This window comes from Nuphar pumila, chromosome 5 (genome assembly GCF_984573655.1).
Source record: "Nuphar pumila chromosome 5, dmNupPumi1.hap1.1, whole genome shotgun sequence".
NCBI lineage: Eukaryota > Viridiplantae > Streptophyta > Magnoliopsida > Nymphaeales > Nymphaeaceae > Nuphar > Nuphar pumila.
Window position 1 is genome coordinate 98,797,530 of NC_143253.1, and position 12,793 is coordinate 98,810,322.

The 12,793-nt window shown below is 37.6% G+C and overlaps 2 protein-coding genes across 2 annotated transcripts in view; both read left to right on the forward strand.

The window, feature by feature from the left end:
* The first annotated feature begins 655 nt into the window (after positions 1-655).
* On the forward strand, positions 656-3,452 carry LOC149837893 (3-dehydroquinate synthase, chloroplastic-like). Its single transcript, XM_090008145.1, has 6 exons — positions 656-807; positions 1,405-1,555; positions 1,653-1,820; positions 1,926-2,152; positions 2,436-2,594; positions 3,269-3,452. The coding sequence occupies exons 2-6, from the start codon at positions 1,553-1,555 to the stop codon at positions 3,450-3,452; spliced, it is 741 nt and encodes a 246-aa protein (XP_089864271.1). The 5' UTR covers positions 656-807; positions 1,405-1,552.
* A 2,269-nt stretch (positions 3,453-5,721) lies between these two features.
* Positions 5,722-12,793, forward strand: part of LOC149837894 (3-dehydroquinate synthase, chloroplastic-like) — a 36,972-nt gene continuing 29,900 nt past the window's right edge. The window contains exons 1-7 of the mRNA XM_090008146.1: positions 5,722-5,789; positions 6,362-6,524; positions 6,622-6,789; positions 6,895-7,121; positions 7,417-7,561; positions 9,027-9,182; positions 9,300-9,303. Coding sequence (XP_089864272.1) covers positions 6,522-6,524; positions 6,622-6,789; positions 6,895-7,121; positions 7,417-7,561; positions 9,027-9,182; positions 9,300-9,303 — 703 coding nt within the window. The 5' untranslated portion in view covers positions 5,722-5,789; positions 6,362-6,521. The remainder of the gene's footprint in view (positions 5,790-6,361; positions 6,525-6,621; positions 6,790-6,894; positions 7,122-7,416; positions 7,562-9,026; positions 9,183-9,299; positions 9,304-12,793) is intronic.

Below are 12,793 nucleotides of genomic sequence, written 5' to 3' on the forward strand. Positions count from 1 at the left end.
GTTGGCTCCTTATCTTTTGACACTACAAGAAAAACGTTAATTAGCAAAAAAAAATTGCGACGGATTATTTCCGTCACAAATTAGCAACGGGTTAGCTAGAGAAAACTAGTTGACTCTAAAATTAGAATTAGTGATGGATTTTGCAACAGAAAAATTTTGTCGCAAAACCCATCGTACTTAGTGACGAATTTGGCGACAAAATTTTTTTGTCGCTAATTAGCGACGAATTTTGCAACAGAAAAATTCCGTCACTACTTTTCGATTTTAAACGACCCACCTAGGGCATGAAATTCTCCCTCCCTCTCTCTGATTACTCCCAAATCGGCCTGACGGGGAAGAGGGCGGCCTCGGGAGGATGTTCGCCCCTCAGAGTGTCGATGGCGATGGTGAGCCGACAGAAAAGGCGGTGTGGCAGGAGTTGTAGAGAGAGAAAAAGAAGAAGAACCCCAAAGATCTTCGCCTCTCCTCCCGGAACCCTAGCTCCATGGCGACGATTGCAAACCCTAGCTTCATTTCTTCCTCCAAACCGAACCCTCTCTCTCATCTTCGTCATCGTCCCTCACTTCAAGCTCCTTCCTTTGTCCATCGGTTCACTTCTTCCAAGCCCTCTGATCTTCCTTCACTCAGAATCTGGCAGAATTCCAGCGAAGAAGCGAGGGTTTTCGCGAACTCCTCTCCGACGATTGAGCCCGCGAAACCAGTTTCGAGCCCCACGCTTGAGACAATCGTGAACTTCAATCTGAGGAACCGGAGCTACCCCATCTACATCGGCTCTGGCCTTCTTCGCAAGCCTGAGTTTCTTCAGAGGTAGATGGAGATACAAATTCACATTTTTTTCCTTTTTTTCTTTTTGAGTTTGAAATCGTTATGATTCGATTGTTCTGTGAGCAAAAATATGGTGTTAATAGCCATCAAACTACTAAAAGTTGTAGAAAAGTGTATATGGTTTTACCACAAAAACAAGATTTTTTTTTCATAATACATGCTTCTCAGCTCCTTTTTAGAGGGAGAACATGTTTTCCCAGAAACGTGTTTCTTGCGATGACGTTAATTTGGAAAAATTGAGTTGCACACTTCAAAAGTTATCCAAAAATGCATTTCTTATATGGAAGCAGTGTTACCAGTGAACTACTAAAGCCGTTAGACTGAATTCTTACGTATGTGGATTTTTGTTGGGTTTTCTAATTTGAATTGTATGCTTTAGTGGAAGTGGTTGTTATGATTGGTTCTTGGCTTAGTTTTTGTATAACCATAATAGCAATGAGGATTTTGCTTTGTGAACTTTTGTTGAGTTTTTCAATCCACTGGATACGTTATTTGTGTCAAAATATTTGTACTTGGGCAACGTTTAGTTTGAGCAAGATGTGGTAAGAAATGCAAATAAATGGCGTTGATTGCTTGCAGGCATGTTAAAGGAAAAAGGGTTCTTATTGTGACCAATACCAGAGTTGCACATCTGTACCTTGACAAAGTTGTGGATGCTTTAACTCATTGAAACTTGAAGATTTTGGTTGAATATGTAGTTCTACTGGATGGTGAGAAGTATAAAGACATGGTTGGTGATGAAAATTAAGACATAGATCTTGAAGTTTAAACAGATGGTCCTTTCTTTGCTGAATCTTGATAAATGTTTATTTCTCATTGTTGTGTAGGAAACTCTGATGAAGATTTTTGACAAGGCCATTGAGTCTCGTTTGGATCGCTGTTGTACCTTCGTTGCACTTGGGGGTGGTGTGATTGGTCATATGTGCGGTTTTGCTGCTGTAACTTTCCTCTGTGGTGTTAACTTCATTCAGATCCCAACAACACTTATGGCTCAAGTTTGCTATCCTCTTCTTATGCCTAATTTGCTAAATCAAAATTTCATCTCAATGTATTCTCAAGCTTCAAATTTTCTTAATATATTCTCAAGCTTCTCTGTGCAGGTGGATTCTTCTGTTGGTGGTAAAACTGGAATAAATCATCCACTTGGGAAAAACTTGATTGGTGCCTTTTACCAACAACAATGCGTGTTAATAGATACAAACACATTGAATACTTTGCCGGTTAGAGAGCTCGCATCTGAGAATGGTGAAGTTATCAAGTATAGTCTAATTAGAGATGCCCCCTTTTTCGAGTGGCAAGAGAAGAATATGCATGCTTTACTAGCAAGGTAGTGTTTCCAAGCTCTATCCTTGGAACTATTTGCATTTATATTTCTGAAATCAAGTCAAGGTGTGTCTATAACATCTCTTTTTGCTCATAAAGCATATTTGCAAACACAATCTTGGATGATGAATACTCTTGATAAGTTAGAAAAGAATAACTAACACATCTTCTTCTTCTTCCTTGCATAGTTTCACAATGGCCAAGCAACTGCACCTATCATTTTGCGTATGTCAATTGGTTGATCTATTATACCATGTTCCTCACACTTAATTATTACAATTTTACAGGGATCCAAATGCTTTGTCATATGCCATCATGCGCTCAAGCCAAAACAAGGTTGAGGTTGTGTCAGCAGATGAGAAGAAAAGTGTCATGCTTGCAATATTAAACCTGGGCCACACATTTGGGCATTTAAGTTTCTATGCCTTGCTAGTCACATTTATGAAGTAATGTCCAGTTTGACTAAACTTTGTAATTGTTCTTTTATTCTTACATGTATTGATGGCAGAATGTGTTAAGTTTCATTAATCTTGCTCATACTTCAATTTCACTGGTTTTCTGTACATGTTGTAGTAGTGCACATCCATTAATGATTTCACTTGTGCTTTTGTTTTTTGTGATTGTTGATATTTGATAGTTTTGTGAAGGTAAAGTTTTAGGATCATCCTATCTTTTTTTTTGCTGTTTGGACCATCCACTCTATAAAGCAATCAGGTATGCCATCTTTCGTCCTCAAAATTGATCTTGAAAAAGCGTTTGACTTACTTGACTGAGAATTTATAGTAAATATTTTGGAGTGAATGACTTTTGGAAACAAATGGATCTCTTGGGTTAGGGGCCTTCTATGAGCCATTTTCAGTCATATCCATTAATGTTGAGAGAGGTGTTCCTTTCAAACCTAAAAGAGGCTTAAAAAAGGTGATCCGTTATCTCTATTATTGTTTATTATAGCAATAGAAGCATTGTTAGTGATGATTAATTCAGCCCATGAAAATGAGATTTTAGGGAGGTGCAAGATTTGCACCTCTATCTCTGTCACTCATTCCCTTTTTGTGGATAATATTTTAGTGTTTGGTGAGGCTATAGAAGAGAACGTATTAACAATGTGGGTAATCTTAAGGTGCTTTGGTGAAGTTTCAAGTTTGAAGATGAATAATGTTAAGAGCCAAGTTTTGGCCTTCAATAATGATGCTCTGGGTTCTAGGCAAGCTTTGGCTTGTCAAAATTTTGACTACGCGCCCGATGATTTACTCTTCACTTACTTGGGCCTCCCTCTTCACCTTGGAGTTTCTCAAGAATCATGAGGGGAATAGAACCCAATCTTGTGCAGCCCGCCTCTTATCTAAAGTTAGCATCTTTACTATGATTTTACATTTTATTCAAATTTTAAAAATGCCAAAATAGGTTAAAAGAAGGCTTATAAATTTTTTTGCAAACTTTATTTGGAATGGAAACTTGGATGAAAAGGCGAAAGCATTGGTGAGATAAAGTCATATTTCAAAACCATTGATCTTTGGGGGGTTGGGCATTTAGGACATTCGCAAATTTAATTTGGCGCTTCATGTTAGATGGTTATGAGTAATTTGCATAGAGATAACATGCTTTCTACCGTGTTTGTAGAGAAATATAGACTTTTGAGATGACCATGGAATTGGATTAAGAGTTTTAAATGGCAAGGACAGTCAAGTATTTGGAAGGGGTGGATGAGAGTAATTGATATTTTTTGCCTTTTCCTTAAGGTAAGCATTGGCGATGAGGGAACCATATTTTTTTTGGCATGATGTGTGGTGTGGTGATACCTTTTTCCGTGATGAATTTTCATATCTTTATCAAGCAGCTCAGAGGCACTATACCATGGTAAAAGATTGTTCTTTACTACTTTCTAACCAATGGGAGTTAACTCCTAGAAGAGACCCATCAGAGGAGGTGTTCAGTCAATGGACCACTCTTATGTCTGGCACCAATTCCTTCTACTTATCTCCCAAGTAGTGTGTTGTGGAAGCTTACAAATGATGGAAGGTATTTCTTTGCTTCTCTCTACTTGGCATTGAGTGACCCATCTGACATTTGGTTACCCAAGGATGCATTATGGGGGAATGACTTATCGTATCAAGCATCCTTAACAGGTTTGTTTATTCTCAATAAAAAAATATAGACTGAGGATTGGTTGAAGAGGAGAGGTTTTCATTTAGTAAGTAGATGTTCTCTTTGCCAATGTCACGAGGAAGAGGTGTAGCATATTTTTCGATAGTTTTCTTTCATGAGATCCTTAAGTATTCAGGCTTGGGACGATTTTAATATTGAGTGGGAGAATTTGATTTTTCCTAGGGGCTATTGACAGCGGAGCACCTCCAGCATCATTTTGGTGAATGGAGGTTTGTTTGGCATTCCTGGTGGCTGACAACCTAGAGATTAATCTAGTTATAAAGAAATGATAGAATATTCAGGGGAAACAACAATGCTTTGACAAACTTTGTTTTTTGTTGAAGTTGGAATTAAGAAGGGTCCAACGGAAGTGGCTGGGGAAGGACCTTCGTTGGTTGGGTAAGAGGAGGATCTTGCTCTGAAGTTTGTGGTTGTGTGTGTGTGTGTGTGTGTGGATGGGTATGAGTGTGTTACTGCAGGCTTGTGTGCGTTGAAGTACATGTATGAACTTAAGTGTATATGTGTTTATGATGAGGTTTTGGTTGATCTGTGCCCTTCTTTGCTATGGGCACACTCCACCTATCATCAGCTTCTTCATTCTATGCTCTTCTGCACCTTTGTTCTCGGCATTTCTCGCTTTGTGAGTCATCTCACGCAAGATTCGATTGTTGTTCAATTCCTTTTCAGGTGGTGAGGCTTCAAATTGGTTGGCTCCTTATCTTTTGACACTACAAGAAAAACATTAATTAGCGAAAAAAATTTATGACAGATTATTTTTGTCATAAATTAGCGACGGGTTAGCTGGAGAAAACTAGTCGTCTCTAAAATTGAAATTAGCGACGGATTTTGCAACAGAAAAAATCTATCGCAAAACCCATCGTACTTAGCGACGAATTTGGCGACAAAATTTTTCTGCTGCTAATTAGTGACGGATTTTGCAACGGAAAAATTTTGTCGCTACTTTTCGATTTTAAACGGCCCACCTAGGGCATGAAATTCTCCCCCCCTCTCTTTGATTACTCCCAAATCGGCCCGACGGAGAAGAGGGCGGCCTCGGGAGGATGTTTGCCTCCTCAGAGTGTCGATGGCGATCCGACAGAAAAGACGGTGCGGTGGGAGTTGTAGAGAGAAAAGAAGAAGAAGAACCCCAAAGATCTCCGCCTCTCCTCCCGGAACCCTAGCTCCATGGTGATGATTGTGAACCCTAGCTTCGTTTCTTCCTCCAAACCGAACCCTCTCTCTTATCTTCGTCGTCGTCTCTCATTTCAATTGCCTTCCTTCGTCCATCGGTTCTCTTCTTCCAAGCCCTCCGATCTTCCTTCACTCAGAATCCGACAAAATTCCAGCAAAGAAGCGAGGGTTTTCGCGAACGCCGCTCCGATGATTGAGCCTGCGAATCTGGTTTCGAGCCCCACTCTTGAGACAATCGTGGGCGTCAATATGAGGAACCGGAGCTACCCCATCTACATCGTTTCTTCAGAAGTAGATGGAGATACAAATTCATATTTTTTTTCCTTTTTTTCTTTTCGAGTTTGAAATCGTTATGATTTGATTGTTCTGTGAGCAAAAACATGGTGTTAATAGCCATCGAACTGCTAAAAGTTGTAGAAAAGTGTATATGGTTTTACCTCAAAAATAAGATTTTTTTTTCATAATACATGCTTCTCAACTCCTTTTAGAAAGAGAACATGTTTCCTTAGAAATGTGTTTCTTGCAATGACGTTAATTTGGAAAAATTGAGTTGCACGCTTCGAAAGTTATCCAAAACATGCATTTCTTATATGAAAGCAGTGTTACCAGTGAACTACTAAAGCCGTTAGACTGAATTCTTACGTATGTGGATTTTTGTTGGGTTTTCTAAATTGATTTGTATGCTTTAGTGGATGTGGTTGTTATGATTGGTTCTTGGCTTAGTTTTTGTATAACCATAATAGCAATGAGGATTTTGGTTTGTGAACTTTTGTTGAGTTTTTCAATCCCGTGGATATGTTATTTATGTCAAAATATTTGTACTTGGGCAATGTTTAGTTTGAGCAAGATGTGGTAAGAAATGCAAATAAATGGCGTTGATTGCTTGCAGGCATGTTAAAGGAAAAAGGGTTCTTATTGTGACCAATACCAGAGTTGCACATTTGTACCTTGACAAAGTTGTGGATGCTTTAACTCATTGAAACTTGAAGATTTTGGTTGAATATGTAGTTCTACTGGATGGTGAGAAGTATAAAGACATGGTTGGTGATGAAAATTAAGACATAGATCTTGAAGTTTAAACAGATGGTCCTTTATTTGCTGAATCTTGATAAATGTTTATTTCTCATTGTTGTGTAGGAAACTCTGATGAAGATTTTTGACAAGGCCATTGAGTCTCGTTTGGATCGCTGTTGTACCTTCGTTGCACTTGGGGGTGGTGTGATTGGTGATATGTGTGGTTTTGCTGCTGCATCTTTCCTCCGTAGTGTTAACTTCATTCAGATCCCAACAACACTTATGGCTCAGGTTTGCTATCCGCTTCTTATGCCTAATTTGCTAAATCAAAATTTCATCTCAATGTATTCTCAAGCTTCAAATTTTCTTAATATATTCTCAAGCTTCTCTGTGTAGGTGGATTCTTCTGTTGGTGGTAAAACTGGAATAAATCATCCACTTGGGAAAAACTTGATTGGTGCCTTTTACCAACCACAATGCGTGTTAATAGATACAAACACATTGAATACTTTGCCGGATAGAGAGCTCGCATCTGAGATTGGTGAAGTTATCAAGTATGGTCTAATTAGAGATGCCCCCTTTTTCGAGTGGCAAGAGAAGAATATGCATGCTTTACTAGCAAGGTAGTGTTTCTAAGCTCTATCCTTGGTACTATTTGCATTTATTTTTCTAAAATCAAGTCAAGGTGTGTCTATAACATCTCTTTTTGCTCATAAAGTATATTTTCAAACACAATCTTGGATGATGAATACTCTTGATAAGTTAGAAAAGAATAACTAACACATCTTCTTCTTCTTCTTCTTCTTCTTCCTTGCATAGTTCCACAATGGCAAATCAACAACATCTATCATTTTGCGTATGTAAATTGGTTTATCTATTATACCCTGTTCCTCACACTTAATTATTAAAATTTTACAGGGATCCAAATGTTTTGTCATATGCCATCATGCGCTCATGCCAAAACAAGGTTATGGTTGTGTCAGCAGATGAGAAGGAAAGTGGCATGCGTGCAATATTAAACCTGGGCCACACATTTGGGCATTTAAGTTTCTATGCCTTGCTAGTCACATTTATGAAGTTATGTCCAATTTGACTGAACTTTGTAATTGTTCTTGTATTCTTACATGTATTGATGGCAGAATGTGTTAAGTTTCATTAATCTTGCTCATACTTCAATTTCACTGGTTTTCTGTACATGTTGCAGTAGTGCACATCCATTAATCATTTCACCTGTGCTTTTGTTTTTTGTGATTGTTGATATTTGATAGTTTTGTGAAGGTAAAGTTTTAGGATCATCCTATCTTTTTTTTTGTTGTTTGGAACTTTTCCTTGGTAAATAGAAGAAGGAAGGGGATGATGAACAAACATTGCATAGTTTATGGATTTTAGTGTCCTTCAAAATCAAATTGAAGTACTATGTTGAAATGTAGAAACTAAACCAAAATGTTCTTTTTTGTCTCTACTATTAATGCTGCATATGTCAGCGCCATGATCTTTGCCGTGAAGAGAAGTGGTTTTTTTTTTATGACAAGGAACCCTTGCCAAGAACTGGGTCACTTAATGGGCTCGGTCCCCTCCACACCTGCAAGGTAAACCCCAGATGGGGTCCACGACCACCCTGCCTTACGTGCATGAAGAGAAGTTGTTGTGGATGTCAAGAGTGGAAAGAGGCCTTTAGAGATGTCTATATCATGACTTATTAAGAATAAAGTTGTTTATGGATGAATGCCAAACTTTTCTCTAGTAAAAATGATGTCTCAGAAGAAAATCAGACTGCATTTGTGTATCTCTAAAGTAATGGTCCTTTGAAATTGAAGAAAGTGTACAAGTGAAGAGTTACATCTATCTCAATGCTTAAATATGTGAGCATACAATGCAGCCACATACGTTAAGATTAGAATAAAGGGTCAAAGGATGGAAATGTCTTTCAACAACAAAAGCAAACACAATCAGTAGCCAAAAAACATAAATGCATGTGGAAGCAAATTATAATTATTGTGCTTGTTGTAGAGTGCACATTAAGCCATAGTACTATTTTATGCAAGAATCAAATTTAACTAGACTCGTCTTTTGTAGGGTCAAGAATTAACGTGCATTATATAAAGTTTTCCTTGCTGGTAGAGATAAGCAAATTATTTCTATGTGAGTGCAGGCAGATTAAAATTTGTTTACTCAGCATAACAAGATAGTTGAATATAATGAAACAACAAAATGGATGAATGAGATGCAATTGCTTTTGCATAAGGTAGGTAGTTTATGTGCCTTCCCTTACAGGCCATCTTCATCTTCCTGTGACAGGCACCTCTTTTTTCTTAGAATTGTGTTTACACCACCACTCAACTCTAGGATCTCTATACTTTTCCTATTGGGGGATTAGAGATCTATGATTGTTGTTGGAGATTTTGATCTTTTGGTGGTTTTCATCCAACTCTCAATTGCTAGTTCTATTAGGTCTAGAGTGCCACCTAATTTAATGTACTCTCACTTACTAGTCAAAATGTTCAATACTTTTCCTGATGCATTTGCAGGCTATAGAAATAGGTTTTGGATATGAGGAGTGGCTCCATGGTGAAGCTATTGCAGATGGAACGATACAGCATCCTTCCTTTATGTTAATGTATTTACTTTCTCCATATAATCAGTGGCTCATAATGAGTGTTCCACAGGTTATGGCAATGTTTCAGGTATGCTCCTCCCACCCCCACAATGTTTCACTTGTTATTTCTATTTGGATATTTGAGCATCATATTCATCAAGTTTATATTGGTATTAATTCAATGTTTGTGTTACCTGTCTTGTAGAGAGGTTTTGTTTCTCTCTCTCTCTCTCTCTCTCTCTCTCTCTCTCTCTCTCTCTCTCTCTCTCTCTCTCTCTCTCTCTCTCTTCTTTCATTGTTGATTTTTCAAGTGTTATGAAAGATCACATTTGCCAGGCTCTTAACAAATATATTGTATATAATGATGAACCATCTTTACTGATTTTGATATCTATGGACCTTGTCTACATTTGATTACCCCAAGAAAACACTACTAGAAAAGAATCATTAAGAAAATAAAAGAAAAAAAGTGACAAAAATCTTTTTAGTATGCATTTTCTCTTTTAATGTTGTAGCTTGGATCTCTTCTCAAATTTGAGACAAATAGAGGTCTCATACTTGTTGCAACTTAGGATCCGAGCCGAGCTGGAATCCCTTATGAGGACCCACTCATTTTAACATAGGTCCAACTAATGAGTTATGGAGCTTGATTCAGAGTTTTTGCCCCTGCAGTAAGAGGGGTCCGGGGGCTCCGCCAAAAAATGTTGTGGGGGGCAGCGCCCCCCGGATTTTTTTTTTTTTTGGCTTATGTTTGAGGCCCGGTGTCTTATGGAGCAGACCCAATTTTCTCCTAGCAGCTTAGTTAAAACTGCATAAAAAAAACCTAACTTTTGGTCAAATAAGGACTTTAACCCTCATTTAACTACAAAATTCAAGGCATGTACGCCTCGCCTCGAGGCATATGAGGCGCACGCCTCGGGGCTCTTTTTTAAATTTTACGACAGATTAGCGACGGATAATATCCGTCACTAATATTCAGCGATGAATTTTTGATGTTTTGCGATGGATTATATTCCATCGCAAAACTGAATCCGTGCTTATTTAGCGACGGATCATGTTCATCGCAAATTGGCGATGAAAGTAGGGACAAATCACTTTTGTTGCTAATTAGCGATGAGAAATATGCGATGGATGCTATCCGTTTCTAAACTGTGTAGTGACGGATAGCGTTCGTCGCTAATCCACATTTTTCTTGTAGTGTGAGGTCCTATATGTGTAAACCCTGCAAAATTTTGACAATGAACAAAATAAATAAATATTATAATTCCTGGAAATGGATACGATAAAGGGATGTAGAGTCGATCCAAATGGATCAAACGGATCCAGTAATTGGATTCAAATAAAATATATGAATTCGGATCTTGGATGGAGTCAGAACCCACTTAAAATTCAGTTTCAGATTTTCAATTTCAACTAAATTTGCAAAGCACTTTTCTAAAGTTTCATCTTCTGCGAATATCGCCCCCGTTATGAACATATTTGATTGATATATGCTTTTTAGTAATTCACATGAAATAACGAGGTTTTTTCCTCGTTTGGGTCCCAAATTCAGGGATTTACTAGTCTTAGATTTTATGAATTTGACTTATGATTCTCGGGAATTGATTCTTCATAAATAGTACTCTTGCCACTTCGTACATCTTACTTAGGCAAGTTCGGACCTCGCTCGGCAATAAGGTAGTTTTTGTTGCAAAGAAGAGCAACCAAGTGAGAGTTGGCATACTGGTGAGATTGGTTACCTCAGTGGAAGGAGAACTCTAGCTCGAACCCCCTGTGCGCCAAATGGTTTTGCCAAAAAAACATTATTTTGACCAAACATGTCAAAACGTTAATACAGGTTAAGTAAAATTTTGTTGCAAAGATATGCAATGAAATTGAGTATGGTGCATTGGTGGGGCTCATTACTCCTTAGGGAAGAGAACCCTGGTTCAAATCCTCCTGAGCACCATTATCTTTTTATTAAAGACAGTTTTTATAAAAAAATTCAAATGGTGTACTAACTCCTCCATTAAGAAGGCCTTAATGGGAGAGGTCTCAAAACAAAGAAAATAATGAGCCACCCAAATTTCGAAATTTGGGTGGGGAGTTTTAAGACCTCAATTAAGGAGGTTGGTTACTAAGACAAAAAGAAATAAATACCTAAGACATCGTTTTTGGAAAAATCCACCAGACGTCTATAAGTTGTTAAATAAAATTTCGTTGCAAAGATATGCAACGAAATTGTGTATGGCACACTGGTGGGGATCATTACCCCTTACAAAAACGGACCCCAGTTCGAATCCTCTGTGAGCCAGGGATGCTTTTTGCAAAAATACTTTAATATAACCAACGATTTTTTAAGTAACTCCTCATTAAAGTAGCTTTAATAGGAAAACACATTTTCAAGGTAAGATGGGCTGGGTGTTTTTCCCAAATGGGAAGCTCAACCAAGAGCATTGAATAGGGCTCATGGAATTCAATTGGGGAGGCTGGATGTTTTTTTTTGTAAGGAAGAAAAAAAAATGAGTCTCAAAAAGGCTCTTTTCCTTTCTCTCCCAATGTTCCCTTGTCAACCGAGTTGCAGCCTTCTCCTTCACATTTTTCTCCACCTCCATTACTTCCGGTGAGGCGTTAGTGCGGAAAGACCGAACGTCCACCAGGGAACAAACCATTCATCTTCGGATTCACATCTTCAACAAGGTAAGGGCACAATTTCTCTATGTATGGGCAGAGTGTTGTTGGCACATATATGCAATTGACCATGCAAATGCATGTACCGTGAGACTACCGACATGTGTGGTACCAAGCGAATCACGGTTGTTCAAACCATAAGCTTTTTCATGTGATATATGTTAAATCTGTACACAAAAAAAGAAAAAAATCTATATTATTGAATCATTTAGTGACTATCATGTACTTATGTGATTAGTTTTTGATATGTACAATATATATATATATATATATATATAATAAAGCTTGATCAACATATATGTGTCATAAGCTTGATCTATTTGATATCATACTTTGATTATTTTAAGATACATAGGCTTCATATTGTTGATTGGTTATTAAATATGCAAGTCTAAAGAATCCAAAGAAAAAATTACACAAATGTGTCATGTCTTGATTAAAAAGGATAATGATTTTACCATTCACGTTTTATGATACATTAAAAATGATAAAGACTATAAACATGTGTGGTACCATGCATATTATATCTCTCATGTTGTGAATCTGTCAAAGAAAGGAACACGTAGATATAGAGTTTTCTCATGTTTTGATTCATGTGGCAGATCAGTCATTTATGTTTTTTATATTTTTTGGGTGATGTATGCAATCTGTTGTATGTAAATAACCCATCGTTATGCGTCTTCATGTTGTGATAAATTGTCCCACCAGAACTAAGTATGCATGTTCCCCAATCATGTTAACGTATATCAGTTAAAGCAAACAAAAAAAAATAATATAGGTACATCCCATTCACTAATTGGTTGATTGTCAACACATACACACACAAAAAAAAAAAATAAGCATGTATGTGTATAACAGTGTGATAGTATTGCACTCGTGATAGGTGTTCCTGATTCACGATGGTAACCGTAAATTTGTCCAAACACTATAATAGCCTGAAATCGATATGTATGATTGTGGTGGCCAGAAAAAAAAATATGTGATAAAGAATAGGCATGTATGTACAAACTTGTAGTGGCTAGACACAGC

Bases quoted from the DNA above. Each gene is read 5' to 3' on its own strand.
- LOC149837893 (XM_090008145.1), top strand. The intron at 1,821-1,925 runs GTTTGCTATCCT...TTCTCTGTGCAG, and splicing joins CAACAACACTTATGGCTCAA to GTGGATTCTTCTGTTGGTGG. The intron at 2,153-2,435 runs GTAGTGTTTCCA...ACAATTTTACAG, and splicing joins ATGCATGCTTTACTAGCAAG to GGATCCAAATGCTTTGTCAT.